The sequence below is a fragment of the Macaca mulatta genome, chromosome 8 (assembly GCF_049350105.2).
Source record: "Macaca mulatta isolate MMU2019108-1 chromosome 8, T2T-MMU8v2.0, whole genome shotgun sequence".
Taxonomy (NCBI): Eukaryota; Metazoa; Chordata; class Mammalia; order Primates; family Cercopithecidae; genus Macaca; species Macaca mulatta.
The window spans coordinates 154613347-154630229 of record NC_133413.1 but is presented as its reverse complement, the minus strand read 5'-3'; the positions used below and the strand labels follow the sequence as shown (position 1 = coordinate 154630229).

Below are 16883 nucleotides of genomic sequence, written 5' to 3'. Positions count from 1 at the left end.
CAAAACAAAAAAAGAAAATTAGTTGGGTGTGGTGGCATGCACTGTAGTCTCAGCTACTCGGGAGGCCAAGGCAGGACGATCACTTGAGTCCAGGACTCCCAGGCTGCAGTGAGCTGTGTTTGTACCATTGCCCTCCAGCCTGGACAACAGAGTGAGACCTTGTCTCAGCGTAAAAAAGAGAGAGAGAAAAGAAAGCCTAGAATAATCCTGATAGATGACAAAAAGATATTTAGCAAAATCTAGTATCTGTTCCTGATAAAAGTTTTCATTAAAACAAACAGATGCTTGTGGAGCATGATAAAAAAAAAATATCGTGAACCAAATCCAGCACCGCGCTGAACAGTGAAGCCCTGGAGACCAGAGGCGCACGTTCCTCCCGGCTAATGGTGGGCCCCTGATGACAACGGACTCGACTCTGAGCAGCCATCCCTGACAACTGCTGGCCCTGACAGGCCCTCAATCCACGTCTCAAGGAAGAGGACTGTGGCCTGAGCTGGGGTGGCGGCCAGAGGAAGCCAGGAAGGCAGCTCACACTCTGGGTCATGAGTGCCACAGGCAGCAGCGTCCGGGCCGGGGACCCAGGTACTCACGCTGACACGCAGCTGCTCCAGGAAGTGGCGCAGCAGGAGGGCGCTCAGGCCCAGGGCCCGCGCCCGCTCGTGACCTCTTGGGGACTTGATCCATGGGCTCAGGTGCTGAGGAAGAGGGGGCTTCACACAGGTACTGCTCAGAGGGCAGCCCTGGGAGCAGGAGCCTTGTGCATCGTGGGCCAGCTCAGTGTCCCTGCCAGGCCATCCTTCCCGGGCTACAGGGGGCCAAGCCAGAGACCCAGAGTGGTGCCAGCCTCAGGCCACCATAGCTCCTCTGGCCCTGCCACTCTGTCCTCCAGTCTGGTCACAGACACAACCCAGCCCAAGTGGAGCCGGGGCCAGCCAGGACTGTGGAAGGACAGGGTGGAGGCCGCCCTGGTCCTAGAAGAACACACTGAGCATGGGGGTCAGCCCTACCCTCGCCCACCACAGTGCCACCCTGGTCGCGGCCCCCAGTCAGGAGCCATGGGTACCTGTGGGCCCCTCCATCCCTGTGCCATGCAGTGGTGGGAGAGGACAGGCTCCAGAGGTCCCACCTGTGTCAGGGCCTCCCCATCTGCTTGCTGGCCCAGATGGGAGGGGGTGCACCTGCCTGTTCATAAACCACCCCCAACTGTAGAGAGCACCAAACTGTCCCTAGGGCGCCCCCATGCGGAGAGAGGGCCAGCAGCCAGGTGGAGTGCCCTCTGTGCCCCCACCCCATCCCCATGACAGTCCCCCGCACACCTCAATCATGATCTGCAGGCCTTGGGGGGTCATGTTCCGCTGCAGGAGGCTCGTCAGCAGACCCTCAAGGGCGTGCAGTGTCTCCAGATACAGGGACTGGAAGGAGAGCCAGGCCGTGCGGCCCCACCAGTGACTCTGCCGCCTACAGCGGCCTTCCTGCCGCTCTCATGGGTGTGAACACAGGCAAGGGAAACATGGGGATACCTTCTGGCAGCCGCCGTCCTTCTCCTCGGGCTCAGGCAGCAGGGCCATGACGCTGTGCAGGCAGCCACGGATCACATCCGCCCGGGCCTGCTCGTCCAGCGCCGGCTCCACAGAGCTGACAGGCAAGTTAAGGGCCCCAGACAATGATCCTGAGGCTGAGGCCCAGACACCCAGCAACCCAGGCCTGTGTGGGCAGCACAGCCACTGCCATGTTTACTCTGCTCCAGACCACGGCGGCACCTCACGCACACACACACACATGTAAGCACGCACACACACACACGGCACACACACATGCGCACGGACGTGCACACGCACGCACACACGCATACACACACGTGCTCACGCATGCACGCGCCCAAAGGCGCTCGCACACGCGCACACACACGCACACACAGGCACACGCACACACATACACACACGCACACACGCAGATGCACGGGCCTGTGCAGAGGCAGGAAAGGATACACCAAGTAAGTGCAGGTGAGCATGGCCTTCTTCCGAATAGGTGTCCTAAGGGAGTCTGGCGGCTCTGCCCTGATGAACTCCTGGGTGAGGCAGGTGCATGACTCAGCCCTTGGAGGAAACCCCAGCCCTCCTCCCTGGTCAAGCTCTGTCCCCCAGCCTAAGTGACAGGCGGGGCCCGAGGAGCAGAGCCCCATCTGTCCCTACATGGCCCCTCCCATGTTCCCAGGCTGTCTTCATGTTATCACCCTCGGCGCCCCCAATCCCCACCTTGCCTCAGTCTCCCAGGAACACGCCTGAGGACCCACCAGGCCACGGCCATGCTCACCATCATCTGTGCCACCAGCTCTGCTTTCTGGGTGAAGTGGAAGGAGCCAGCCTGGGTGCTGCTGCAGATGGCGCGGCTGACCATGCACACACTCTGGACGAGGCACAGCTTCAAGGCTGGGTCCTGCAGGGACGCAGGGCTACAGGAGACGCCCACACCCGCCCTCCAGGGCTGAACCCGCACACACCCCCTTTTCCTTCCTCCGAAGCCAGACGTGCTGCACTCTGCTTTCACAGGAGCTCTCCAGTCAGCTCTCCTGCTTATCAAAGTCCGTGTGGAAGAAGCAGGGGGCCACCCAGGGGTTCCCCCGTGTCACACTCCAGAGAAGACAGGCCACAGAGCAGACGCTGTGTGGTGTGACCAGAGGGCCCCCCACAGTAGGAGGAGAGTCCTCCGGGGAGCGCTAAAGGGCTGGGAAAAGAACCTCTGAGAACAGCCCTGCCCTCCCAGCCACCGCAGGAGAACCAGAGGGCCTGTTTTTCAAGGAGGGGCTGACTGTCCCGAGAGAGGGGCTTGTCAGGTTAGTGCCAGGAGGGCCAGAAGGGAAACTTGTTAGTGAGGCTGGGGTGAGGCCTTGGGGGCCAGTGGAGCCTCCACTGCCACTTCTACTGGCTTTGGGCCTTGTCCCCTCTCCTAGGTGGTCACTGGGGTCCAGGGAGGTACAGCTCCCACGAGCACTGGGGAGCAGAGCCAGAGGAGGTTCCAGCTGTCCTGGGATGGGTGGGGCTGGCTGAACTCCTGGGGGGTGACAGCCCACGACCCGGCCCCTTGGAGGCACAGACGCCTCCCTTCTTCCCACTGCCGTCCAGGGCCCAGGCCAGGGCAGGAGCCCTGGTGATGCTCTCGAATGCCCTGTGGGGACCAAGATCAGGAAGCCCCAGCAAGCTCCCCTCCAGCCTCTGCCCACGAAGCTCAACCCGCCCAGAGGAGAGCTGAGAGGGGAGAAGCCAGTCCAGCACTTAATTCCTACACACTGTACCTTGGTTTCTACCTTTACTCCCAGAACCTGAACAACAAAAAGTGAAATGAGTTAAGATGTGAGTCCCCGGCAGCCCCAGCTCCCCTGGCGTGGCAGGCCCACTGCGATGCCCACCTTGGTGTTGAAGTGCTGGCAGATGTTCCGGAGGATGTCTGACTCCACTTTGGCCAGCACCAGCTCCTGGGGGGCCCGGGCCGCCACGTGCCCGTAGCACAGGATCAGAGCACTCTTCACCTTCTCCACCTCGTTCTCGCTTCGATCCTGAGAGGTCAGAGGAACCAGCGGGACTTCAGTTATACAATTACACTCCCCGACAGGAATCCTTGGCCTCAGAAACTCCTGAAGTCCTCCCAGAAGAAGGGCCAGAGCCAGTCAGTGACAGCAGAGGTGTGCCCCAGCCGTGCAGGGCACCACCTGAATCTGGGGAGGGGGAGAGCCTCTTTGAAAGGGGCAGGAGTATAGGCAGCCAGCCAGGCATGGGCCCACTGGGTACCGAGTAGCACAGAGCTGAGGGTCAAGGTAGCGTGGCCACGTGTGAGAGTCAGGCAGGAGGCAGCTGAGAAGAGCTCGAGGCCCCATCCTTGCTGCACTGCAGATCAGCCTCGATCCACACAGCAAGGGCTGGGAAGCCCTGCGTGCTTGGTCCCGCCCTGAGATGCTGTAATTGGGACAGTTACGGGAGACAGAAAATAGAGGGACCACGGCCGGGATGGGGCCTGCGGTAGGGGCCCACTCCTTCCTTAAACCAGGCTCAGGCTCCGCCAGCACAGCCGGTGGCTTTGGTGAGAACGCAGAATCTGCCGGCCACCAGGGGGCAGAGGCCTGCCCCGGCCGCAAGCCCCTCTCATCACCCACGCCTGGCAGAGATGCGGCCCTGGCCACAGCTACGTTTGCCTCCGGGAGGCCATTCTGCCTCCCTCCCCACTGGGAGTGCCCACGCACAGGCCCCACCCATGGAAGGAATGCAGGAGCAAAAATTGCTCCAGGGACGCAACCAGCTTCCTGCCCCACTCCAGCCTGCAGGGCACCCCCGAGCCTCAAACTTGTGGATAGACAGCTGTCCCCAGCCCTGCACGGTGTCAGCCTAACCTTAAAAATGTTGAGAATGCCGATGGATTTTCTGAAGACCTCTGACCTCACGAAGTCCTCCAGCTGGGCCAGCGTATCCTCGAGGTGGGAGATGGCACAGATCCCAAAGCAGCAGGCGAGGCCCTGGGGGGCAAGACACTTACCCCAGGCAGGGGAGAGCACACGCTGCCACACACACACGCACACGGTCACGCGTGGACACGGGGCACACCCACATGTACACACATGCACACACTTGCATACACATCAATAGATCGCGCACTCTGTGCATATACGCACACCACACGTGTACGCACACATGCACACACAGGCATGCGGCCTGGCCGGCTGCCTCAGAGAACAGCAGGTGACCGCCGACCTCCAGCCCTAGGGTGTCTGGGGCTTCTGCAGGGAGAGTGGCCCCACCTCACGTTCTGCCTCCTCCTGGTATCTGGCTGTTTCCAACAGCTCTTGAAGGTGCTTCCTCACCACCTCCTTACTTGAAGCAGCACCCAAGGTGGTTCCTATGCATTTGTACAGGAAGTTCTGAAACAAAACCAGAGAACATGGCTATGCCTGACTCCTGAGTACAGGGAGACCCAGTGCTGCCACGGGGCTGCCCCTGGGTGCACCTCCTGCCCACAAGCTGATGAGAACTGCAGAGTGAGTCCGGGGCAACATCTGAGGAATAAGGGGTGGGGCCAGTGGGCTCTCACACCTCCTGGCCCTCAGCCACCACGAGGAGGCTCTGCCAGGCCACCAGGGCCACGGGAGACAGGGCCCAGACAGCAAGTGACAGACACGAGACCCAGGAACTCAGAGCCCAAGTACCACATCGAGAATGCCAGCAGGTGCCCCACCTTCTCCTGGGGTGTCTCATCATAGCAGGGCAGCTGTCTGCACAGTTCCAGGCTCAGCTGGCAGATCCACGCGTTGTCAGAAACAATGGCCAGGGTGTCTCGCAGGAACTGCAGGCCAAGACACCACTGAGAGGCTGGGAGCCCGACCCCTCACAGGGCTGGCTGGAGCCTGGGCACATCCCCATGTGCTGTGGCTGCAGGGGCTGCAGGCCGCCTTCCAGCAGAGGCCAGGGGAGGCAGAGCCAACCCTCAGGGGACAGCCATGCCGCAGTTGGCTCACCAGGCAGGGCGAGAGGAGGACCCTGTGCTTGAGGCTGCGGCTGCTAGAGGCCGGTGCCATGTCACAGGAAGGCTGCGGGGGTCTTCAGCCTTGACGCTGCCTGCTCCTTGACTCCCCAGCCACACCATGAGGTGAGGTTGAGGCAGGTGGCCCAGTCTCTGCCACCTCAGCACCCCCCAGGCCAGACAACACCTTAAGGCCCAGGATGGGCCCTGCCCCGACCACCTCCAGCCCTCACCATCAGCAGCTTCTCCTCCCACTCCTCCTGTGGCAGGGTCTCTTCCGTGTGCTCTGAAATGACAGCCGCGCAGGCCAGTGGGGCTCAGAGCCCAGCACCTGCCCTGGAGCCGGGGATGCTCAGCACAGACAGGCCTCACCGCCCCACCGCCCCCCACCTGCTCCCAGGAAGCACCCTGCGGGAGTGCTTTTCCTTTCTTGGACCACAGGGGAGACTGCTTTTTCCAATTACACAACCCTAGTCCCCACTGGCCACCCTAGTGCCACCTGGTAAAGGTGGGGTCAGAGCTAGCATCTCCCTACCCTGAGGCCTGCCCTCCCCACAGGGCTATGCACCCCATCCTGACCCCGGCCTCACCATCCAGGTACCCCAGCAGCAGCGGGACAGTCGTCTCCCAATGCTGACCCAGCAAAGGGTGAATGTTAGGGTGCAGAACACTGAGGAGACGCAGCGCCGCCACCCCACGTCCGTCCCCCAGGTAGGGGCTGGAAGACACAACCTGAAGAGAGGCAGCGTGGAGCCGGGTCTGAGCAGGGAGCACTGGCCGTGCCCACAAACTGCACCTGCAGGGCCACAGCACCCGACGGGGGGTCTGGCTCTTCCTGAAGCTGGGCCGCCCACATAGAGGAAAACCACGCCTGAGCCCTGACTGCGGCTGCCCACTGAGAAGGTAACCCCTTCCAAGCCTGGGTGGAGCACAGGGACACAGAGTGGGGCACCCGGGCACGCTGTGAAAGGGCAAGGCTCACCAACAGTCTTGCGGTTACAGCATAGGGAGACGGGAGGCTCGCTGGAGATGAGAGGTGGAAATAGTCAGTGGGGGGCTGCCTGCAGCCCTGGGGTGGGGGTCAGGAACTGGAGGATGGGGAAGTGGGGACAGGAGCGGGGAGGTGGGGTACGGCGCCGCACGCACCATGGGCGTCGTACTGGATGAGGAAGGCGTCCGCCCCGGCCTCCTGCCTCTTCTGCGCCAGATGCACGAGGCTCCTGCAGAGCGGAGTCAGGGCCCCGGTGAAGCGCACAGGGGTGAGGAATTGGAGCAGGTACGGCCAGAGGACCTGGGGGAGCGGAGGGCCTGGTCTGCATCCACCCAGAGGGAGGTCCCATGCAGACAGGGCCCTGCCAGAGGGCCTGCACACCCTGGGCCACCGCCCTAGAGAGCTCTGCTGTCGCCAGGCAGGGACGGGTGCCGTGCACTCACGTGACTCATCCTGTCCACGGTGGTGCTGACCAGGTAGAGGGTGCGCACGCTGACGGCCCGCACACTGTCGGCCTTGGGGTCCTTGCTGCTGGGGCCTGGCTTCTCAGGCTGGAGGAAGGCAAAAGGCAAAGGTGTGCGTGGGCGGCCGTGGTTCTGGGCCTGAGGACACAGCCTGCCCGGAAGCAGGGTAGACCCTGGGCCTCGCCGCGGGACATGCAGACGTGTGCACGACCTGCCACAGACAGGAAAGGCACTCTCCGCTAAGATCACCCAAGAAAGGAGGCTCACCTGCCTCAGTTCTCATCTCCAAAACAAACAAAACCTTGAGCATTTGCTAAGCTACTGACTCCATTAAAAAATAACTGCTCATGACGTTGCAACGCCTGCAGGGGAGGAACGGGATAGCCTCTGTGGGAACATAAACCATGTCAGAAAACCTGGTTCCCACCAAGACACCACCCAGCCTCGGCAGCCGCAGCGGGCTGGACGCCTGCCGTCCTCTCTGTGCGCTCAGCTACCCGGCAGGCGTCCCTGCAAGAAGACAACTTCTGTTTCCCACACGTTCCATGCAGGTTTTGAAATACCAAAGAGTAAAAGCTCAACGACAAAGCGGCATATTTGGAAAAATGGCAACAGTGCAGGGACTTCTAATCCCTCTCTTTCAGAAGCCAAAAGCCACACGGAAAAAAAAAATAGTGATATTTAGACCTTGAACTTCAATTTTTACAGTAGGCTCTAAAAATATAGATAGAACTTTATACCAAACATGCACAAACCACTTTGAAATCCTGACCATTAGGTCAAAAATAATACTGCAACCAACACTTAGAAGCAGAAACCAACCTGGCCAGACTCAATATAACAATAAATCCACGACAACCAGGAAAACCTGTCGACCTGCAGATTTTAAAGATCATAAAAGAATCATTTGGGTTAATAAAGAAACCAAATAGAAATTGCAAAATACCCAATAACGAACATTGAGGACATACTCCAACTCCACCAGAAACACGAACCTTAGGACACAGACCGGGGACAATGCTCATGTGAAAAAATGCCCCCAGAGTACCACAACAGGGAAATGAGGAGACAAGAACAAGGAAAATCCCAGAGACAGGGTGTGAAAAAGTATAACCATGAAATAAAGAATTCAATTCAGGAAACAAATAATGTAACGATTCACTGAGGAAGAAATTACTGACTTGGAAGAACAGGCTGCCGAAGGCTTCAAGGAAGAAGAAATTTAAAAAGAATGGAAAAAGAAAAAGCTGAAAGAGGTGAAGACAGCAGTGCTAGCCTTTGGATAACGGATACACCAGAGTCAGTGAGACACAAAAACAGGGGCAAGAAATACTCAAGAAATAAAGGAGCGAGCTTCCCAGAAACAAGAGACCAGTGGTTCATGGAAGGGACTGCAGAGCGGAGGCACGGGCAGCCCCGGGTGAGTTGGGACGCCATCCTGCGCCAGAAAGGGCAGTGGGGCCTCAGGACAGGGGCCTGTGTGCTCCAAGGGGTGCTACTGACCAAGTGTGGGACAGTTTGATCACCAAGGCCAGCAACAGGGACTGCACATGGACCCCTGTGTCAAACAGCAAACCACTAGTCCACACGGAGAGAGATGCATGCACATAATAGGAGAGGCTTTGTCACAACAGAGGCCAAAGAATCAAGTACAGCAATATCACTGGAGTTAGAAAACCATCCATGGATGATAAAAAAATTGATGTTGACTAAGCATTTATTTATTTATTCATTTATTTTGAGATGGAGTCTCGCTCTGTCACCCAGGCTGGGTGCAGTGGGGTGATCTTGGCTCACTGCAACCTCCGCCTCCCGGGTTCAAGCAATTCTCCTGCCTCAGCCTCCTGAGTAGCTGGGATTACGGGTACCCACCACCATATCCAGCTAGTTTTTTTGTATTTTTAGTAGAGATGGGGTTTCACCATGTTGGCCAGGTTGGTCTTGGATACCTGACCTCAAGTGATCCACCCGCCTCAGCCTCCCAAAGTGCTGGGATTACAGGCATGAATGACGGCACGGGGCCTGATGCTGATTAATCACAAGAAGATGTTTACTTAATCCCAAAGATCTCCCTACAAACTACTCATTTATTACAAGGCAGAAACAGCAACTTTCCAGTGCTGACACCGAGCACAGACAAGTGAGCAGAACTAACAAGATCAACACTGAAACAAACCAACACTAGGACCCCCGATATGATACATTGGTGGGGACACACAAAATTCCACGAGATTCCTCCCAAAACTGCATCACCTGGGTTAAATCATGAGGAAACACCATCATACCTGAGCTATTCAACAAAATAACTGGTCTTGATTCTTTGAAAGCATCCAGGTCAACAAACACAAGGGCAGGAGGCTAACAGGGCACAGCAGCCACACAATGTATGTGTCTGGGCTGTACCCTGCGCCAGAAAGCAGCTAAAGGGACAGAACTGGGATGACCGAGGAAGTGCATGGATCAGGTGACATGATGGCCTCCATGTTGAATTTCCTGATTGCAACATCTGGACTACGGTTGTGCAGAACAAGGTCCTTATTCTTAGGAAATAAACAAGGCATTCAGTAGTCAGTGATAAAGGGACATAATGTCTCAAATTTTCTCTCAAATGAGTTGGAAGAAAATTGTGCATGTATGTACCTGTGTGTGTACAAATTACACAAATATCATACAAAGGCATAAGAAAAGCATACACCATGATCTCTTATAAATATAGACATGAAAATCCTCAACAAAATACCAGCAAACTGAAGACAACAATGTATAAAAATGATTGTACACCATGACGAAGAATGCGAGTTTAACATCTGAAAATCACCTAATGAAATATACCATATCACTAAAATAAAGAAACAAAAATGACAAGCTCATTTTAGACACAGTAAAAAGCACATCAAATCTAGTACTTCTTCATGACAAAAACATTCAGCAAAGCAGGACTAGAAAGCGGCATCCGTGACCTGATGAAGGCCCACAGCCGGAATCACACCTGATGGTGCCGGCCTAAATGCTTCTACACAAAGAGAAGGAACAAGACAAGGGTGCCGGCTCGCACCAATTTTATTCAACAGTATTGGACGTTCTAGCTGGGGCAGTTAAGCAAGAAAATTAAAAGGCATCCAGGTTGAAAAAAAGAAGTAAAACTATAGTTGTAGATGACACAATCCTTACAGAAGATCCTAAGAAATCCAATAAAAACTATTATAACTAATAAGCAAGTTCAACAAGGTTGCAGTATACAAGATCAATATGAAAGGATAATTGTAGGCCGGGCACAGTGGCTCATGCCTGTAATCCCAGCACTTTGGGAGGCCGAGATGGGCAGATTGCCTGAGCTCACAAGTTCGAGACCAGCCTGGCCAACATGGTGAAACCCTGTCTCTACTAAAATACAAAAACAAATCAGCTGGGCATGGTGGCAGGCACCTATAATCCCAGCTACGCAGGAGGCTGAGGCATGAGAACTGCTTGAACCCAGGAGGCAGAGGTCACAGGGAGCCGAGACCGTGCCATTGCACTCCAGCCTGGGCAACAAAGTGAAACTCTGTCTCAAAAAAAAAGAAAGAATAATTGTATTTCTATAGAGTAGCAAAGAATAAACTGAAAATGAAATTAAGAAAATAATTCAGACCGGGTGCAGTGGCTCACATCTGTGGTCCCAGCACTTAAGGAGGCCAAGGCAGGTAGATGGCTTGAGGTCAGGAGTTCAAGACCAGCCTGGTCAACATGGTGAAACCCCATCTCTACCAAAACAAGAAAAAACAAAAAAACCCCCAAAATTAGCCAGGCATGGTGGTGGGCGCCTGTAATCCCAGCTACCCAGGAGGCTAAGACAGGAGAATTGCTTGAACTCGGGAAGTGGAGATTGCAATGAGCCGAGATTGTGCCACTGCACTCCAGCCTGGGAGACAGACCAAGATTCTATCTAAAAAAAAAAAAAAAAAAAAAAAAAAAAAGAAAATTCCATTTACAATAGCATTAAAAAGAATAAAATATTTATGAATAAATCTAACAAAAGAAGTGCAAAACTCATACTCTGAAAACTATAAAACGTTAAAATAAAGACCTAAAAATATAGAAAGACATCCCATGTTCACAGATACAAAGATTTTGGTATTGTTAAGATGGAACTACTCCCCAAACAGATACACAGATTCAGTGCCATCCCTATAAAAATTACGGGTGACTTCTGTGCAAGAATTGACAAGCTGATCCTAAAACAAATTCACACGAGAATTCAAGGGACCCAAAATAGCCAAAATGATCTTGAAAAAAAACAAAGTTAGAGAACTTGTACTTCCCAATTTCAGAATTTTCTACAAAGCAACAACGTTCACAGCAGCATTATTCACAGGAGCCAGAAGGTGGCAGCACCCCAAGTGTCCAGGAAGGGACGAAAGGGTAAGCACTACGCCGTCTCCACACACGGAATACTGAGCCCTGAAGGAGGGAAATTCTGGCAGCGCTACACCATGGGAGAACATTTAGGTCCTTATGCTGAGTGGGAGAAGCCAGACACAAAAGGACAAATGCTGTTTACGTCCACTCACACGAAGTACCTTGAGTAGTGAAATTCATAAAGGTAAACGGTGGGGTGCAGGAGCTGAGCAGGAGGGAATGGGAGTTAGCATTTAATGGGGACAGTTTCTGTTTGGGAACATGGACGAGCTCTGGAGCTGGAAGATGGTGATGGCTGCACAACAATGCGAATATGCTTCATGTCGCTGAAGTGTGCACTTAAAATGGGTTGAGACAGTCAAGTTTACGTTATTTTACCATAATAAAAATGGTTTGCTAAAAAAGCAATCATGGCCAGGTGCTGTGGCTCTTGCCTGTAATCCCAGCCCTTTGGGAGGCCGAGGCAGAAAGACTGCTTGAGCCCAGGAGTTCTAGACTGGCCTGGGCAACAGAGAGACCCCATCCCTACAACAACACAACTTAGAATTAGCCAGGTGTGGTGGTGCCCACCTGTGGTCTCAGCTATTTGGGGGACTGAGGCAGGAGGACTGCTTGAGCCTGGGAGGTTGAGGCTGCAGTAAGCCACAATTGCATCACTGTACTCCAAACTGGGTAACAAAGCAAGACCCTGACTCATAAAAAAAATAAATAAACAAAACACTCAATATAATCTACCATACTAACAGTCAAAAGAAGAAAAAATACATAATTTCACCAACAGATGCACAAAACTGTTTCAATTTTGACATCAATCCATAACATCCATAATAAAGTCTAGAAAACTAGAAATAGAAAGAAATTTCTTCAAGCTGATAAAGGGCGTCAATGAAAACCTGTTACAGGCGGGAGCAAAACAGTGGCTCTCATGGAGACAGACAGTAAGTAGGCTGGTGGTTACCAGAGGCCGGGAAGGGTAGAAGGTGGGGGTATGAAGAGAGGCTGATTAATGGGTACAAATATATATTCAGAAAAAAGACCTAGTATCCTATAGATCAGTAGGATGACTATAGTTTACCCTACTATAGATTATAGATTATAGTATAATCTATTGTACATTTCCAAATTGCTAGAAAGGAATAATTAGAATGCTTCTAGCATAAAGAAAAAACCAACATGCAAGGTGGTGGATATCCCAGCTACCCTGATTTGATCTTTACACATAATATGAATGTATTAAATTATCATATGTACCCCAAGTATATGGACATCTATTATGTGTCAATAAAAACAAGCAAGCAAGTCCATTCAGGTGTGACCTTGTTTCACTGAGCTCTGCTTTACTGGACGTCACAGGTGCTGCATTTTAACTAAGTGGAAGGTCTGGGGCAGCCCTGTGTCCAGCAAGTCTATGGCGCCTTTTTCAACAGCATGTGCTTGGTGTGTGTCTCTGTGTCACATTTTGCTAATTCTTGGAATATTTCAAACTGTTTCATTAATATTATATCTGTGATGGTGATTTGTGATTAGAGATCTCTGATGTTACTATCACAATTGTTTTGGGGTGCTATGAACTGCAATGTATAAAACTGCAGGCTTAATCAATGAATGCTGGGTGTCCTGACCCACTGACCAGCCACTCCCCACCTGTCTCCCTCTGCTAGGGTCTCCCTGCTCCCTGAAACACAACAATGTTGAAATCAGTCCAATTAAAAGCCTACAATCGCCCCTATGTGTTCATGTGAGAGGAAGAGCCCCACATCTCTCACTTTAAATCAAAGGCCAGAACTGATTAAGCTTAGTGAGAAGGCATGTCAAAAGCTGAAACAGGCTAAAGGCCAGACTTCCTGTGCTAGTCAGTCATGTCATGAATACAGAGGAAAAGCTCTTGAAGGAAATTAAGTGTTACTCCAGTGAACACACGAATGATAAGAAAACAAAACAGCCGGCCGGGCGCGGTGGCTCAAGCCTGTAATCCCAGCACTTTGGGAGGCCGAGGCGGGTGGATCACGAGGTCAGGAGATCGAGACTATCCTGGCTAACATGGTGAAACCCCGTCTCTACTAAAAATACAAAAAACTAGCCGGGCGTGGTGGAGGGCGCCTGTAGTCTCAGCTACTTGGGAGGCTGGGGCGGGAGAATGGCGTGAACCCGGGAGGCGGAGCTTGCAGTGAGCCGAGATCACGCCACTGCACTCCAGCCTGGGAGACACAGCGAGACTCCGTCTCAAAAAAAAAAAAAAAAAAGAAAACAAAACAGCCTTACTGCTGACATTGAGAAAGTCTGGTCTGCACAGAAAATCAGACCAGCCAAACATTCCCTTAAGCCAAAGCTTAATCCAGAGCAACTCTCTGCAACTCTGTGAAGGCTGAGAGCAGTAAGGAAGCTGGAAGAGAAAAGCTGGAAGCTGGCAGAAGTTGGTTCCTGAGGGTTAAGGAAAGAAGTCTTCTCCACAACAAAAATACCACGGTGCAGCAGAAACTGCAACAAGTTGTCCAGGAGATTAGCAAAGACATTATTATTATTATTATTATTATTGAGACAGAGTCTAGCTCTGTCGCCCAGGCTGGAGTGCAGTGGCATGATCTTGGCTCACTGCAACCTCTGCCTCCCAGGCTCCAGTGATCTTCCTGCCTCAGCCTCCCAAGTAGCTGGGACTACAGGTACGCACCACCACACCCAGCTAATTTTTGTATTTCTTGTAGAGATGGGATTTCACCAGGTTGTCCAGGCTGGTTTTGAATTCCTGAACTCAAGGAGATTGAATGATCTGCCCACCTCAGCCTCCCAAAGTGCTGGGATTACAGGCATGAGCCACCGTGCCCGGCTGCCCCCAGCATTCTTAATAGTAAAAGGCAGTATGTTCCCCTCATGGGAACGAAGCAGGGGTGGCTGCTCTCACTAGAGACTTCACCAATGCAGTGAGTCAAGAAAAAAGAAAGGTCATCTAGATTTACAAATAAAAGAAAACTGCCTATATGAAGACATGATGCTCTATGTAGAAAATCCCAAAGAATCTATAAAAAAGCAAAGCCACAGGATACACGGTAATATCAAAAAATCAATTGTATATTCTATACACTAAGAATGAACACTTAGAAATTGAAAGAAACAAAACTGTACCATTACCATGGCAGTAAAAACAAAATAGCTTTTAAAATCTAACAAAATACCAGAATATACAGACTCTACATGCTGAGAATTACAAAATACTGGTGAACAAAATCGAAGAAGACCTAAATCAATGTAGAAACGTGCTGTTTTCATGGATTGGAAGACTGAATATTATCAACAAGAGGACTCTAACATTTACAGGGAAAAGCAAAGGAACTAAAATAGCCAAAACATGATCAAAAAAGACCAAAGATGGAAAACTCACATTACCTGACTCCAGAACTTACTATAAAGCATCCAGGCACAGTGGCTCACACCTGCAATCCCAGCACTTTGGGAGGCCGAGGCAGGTGGATCACTTGAGGCCAGGAGTTCGAGACCAGCCTGGCCAACACAGTGAAACTCCATCTCTACTAAAAATACAAAACTCAGATGGGCGGGGTGGTGCACGCCTGTAATCCCAGCTACTCAGGAGGCTGAGGCACGAGAATTGCTTGAACTGGGAGGTGGAGGCTGCAGTGAGCCAGCATGGCACCATTTTACTCCAGCCTGAGTAACAACAAAGCAAGACTCTGTCTCAAAAAAAAAAAGAATTTAACACAAAGCCATGGAAAGACAGTGGGGTACTGATGACAGATGATGACAGATTCCGCAGACGAGCGGAGCTGGAGCATTAGAGATAATCTATACAGTTGCCTGATTTTTGATGAAGATGCAAGGCAATTTGTCAATGTACAGAGAAGAGTGTTCTCAACACGTGGTGCTGGGACAACTGGACATTCACATGCAAAAAAACGAGCCTCAAGCACACCTCACTTTAACAAAAATTAACTCAAAAGGCCGGGCACGGTGGCTCACGCCTGTAATCCTAGCACTTTGGGAGCCCGAGGCGGGAGGATCACCTGAGGTCAGGAGTTTGAGACCAGCCTGTCCAACATGGTGAAACCCTGTCTCTACTAAAAATATAAAAATTAGCCTGGCGTGGTGGTGCATGCCTGTAGTCCCAGCTACTTGGGAGGCTGAGGCACGAGAATTGCTTGAATCCAGGAGGTGGAGGTTGCAGTGAGCTGAGATCACACTATTGCACTCCAGCCTGGGCAATAGGAAGAGACTCCATCTCAAAAAAAAAAAAAAAAAAAAAAAACTAAAAATGAATCATAGACCTATATGTGAATCCTAAAACTTAAAACTTTTAGGCCAGGCGCAGTGGCTTACACCTGTAATACCAGCACTTTAGGAGGCCGGGGCAGGTGGATCACCTGAGGTCAGGAGTTCAAGAACAGCCTGGCCAACATGGTAAAATTCTGTCTCTACTAAAAAAAATTAAAAAAACAAAAAATTAGCCAGGCCTGGTAGTGCATGCCTGTGATCCCAGCTACTCGGGAGACTGAGGCAGGAGAATTGCCTGAGCCTGGGAGGCGGAGGTCGCAGTGAGCCAAGATTGCAGCACTGCACTCCAGCCTGGGCAACAGAGTGAGACTCCATCTCAAGTAAACTGGCTATTAAAAGAAAATTAAAACTTTTGCTCTCTGAAAGACAGGGTTAAGAAAGCAAAAAGACAAGAACGCAACAGACCTGTAAGACGGTATTTATGGGCAGGCGCAGTGACCCGTACCTATAATCCCAGCACTTTGGGAGGCTGAGGCAAGTGAATCACTCCAGGTCAAGAGTCAGAGATCAGCCTGGGAACACAGGCTGTCTCTACTCAAGAACAAAACAGTATGTATTAAAAGTTAAAAAAAAAAAAAAAGAAAACAAAATATTTATAAGCCATAAATCCAACAAAGGACTTGTGCCCAGAATATAGAAAGATCTCTCAAAATTTGATAATGAGAAAACAACCCAATTTGAAAATGGGCACAAGAAGTGCCACCCATGGTGGCTGGCGCATGCCTGTGGTCCCATCTACTTGGGAGGCTGAGGCAGGAAGATCGCCTGAGCCCAGGAGTTTGAGCCTGCAAGGAGCCATTATCGTGCCACTGCACTCTAGCCTTGGCAACAGAGTGAGGCTTTGTCTCTAAAAAATTAAATGGAAAAAAAAATGAAAGTTAGGTGGGGTAATAGAGATAAAACGGCAAAATAATAACTAATTCTAATCTTTAACTCATGTTTCTCCAAAAACCTTGAAGGGGAATCTACATCCAGGTGAGACTCCCTGGATTTGTCTTCTCCTCCCCAGTGGCCCTGCACCTGACTGCCCCAGAATCATTTGGCCACCCCTTGGGCTGCACCACAGAGCCCAGCACCCAGTGGCACCACAGGGCCGGCCGCTGCCACTCACCCCCTCTGCAGTGTGTCTGGCGAACACCCCAAGGCCCACTTGTCTCAGAGCAACATGTCCTGCTTTGCTTTTTGAACATTTTATCACAAATAATTTGAAACATGCAAAAGCAGAAAGGTCGTTACACTGAACC

The 16883-nt window shown here is 51.9% G+C and overlaps 1 protein-coding gene across 47 annotated transcripts in view; it reads right to left on the bottom strand.

Annotated features, from left to right (window-relative positions):
• MROH1 (maestro heat like repeat family member 1) overlaps positions 1 to 16883 on the bottom strand; it is a 119108-nt gene that overhangs the window by 21675 nt on the left and 80550 nt on the right. For 22 of the 47 annotated variants that reach the window (XR_001446916.3, XR_013397557.1, XR_013397553.1 and 19 more), the window contains 15 exons: positions 6940 to 7047; positions 6652 to 6796; positions 6488 to 6528; positions 6096 to 6237; positions 5739 to 5791; positions 5221 to 5328; positions 4787 to 4906; positions 4382 to 4504; positions 3407 to 3553; positions 3293 to 3319; positions 2314 to 2436; positions 1989 to 2068; positions 1521 to 1635; positions 1317 to 1412; positions 591 to 695 (listed from right to left, as the gene is read on the bottom strand). Coding sequence is in view for 40 of the 47 variants with exons in the window: in XM_077944574.1 (XP_077800700.1) it covers positions 591 to 695; positions 1317 to 1412; positions 1521 to 1635; positions 1989 to 2068; positions 2314 to 2436; positions 3293 to 3319; positions 3407 to 3553; positions 4382 to 4504; positions 4787 to 4906; positions 5221 to 5328; positions 5739 to 5791; positions 6096 to 6237; positions 6488 to 6528; positions 6652 to 6796; positions 6940 to 7047 (1533 nt within the window). In the remaining 7 variants the exon portion in view is untranslated. Of the gene's footprint in view, positions 1 to 590; positions 696 to 1316; positions 1413 to 1520; positions 1636 to 1988; positions 2069 to 2313; positions 2437 to 3292; positions 3320 to 3394; positions 3554 to 4381; positions 4505 to 4786; positions 4907 to 5220; positions 5329 to 5738; positions 5792 to 6095; positions 6238 to 6487; positions 6529 to 6651; positions 6797 to 6939; positions 7048 to 16883 lie in introns of all 47 variants that reach the window. The other 25 variants (XR_013397554.1, XR_013397556.1, XR_013397555.1 and 22 more) reach the window with 2 other exon arrangements.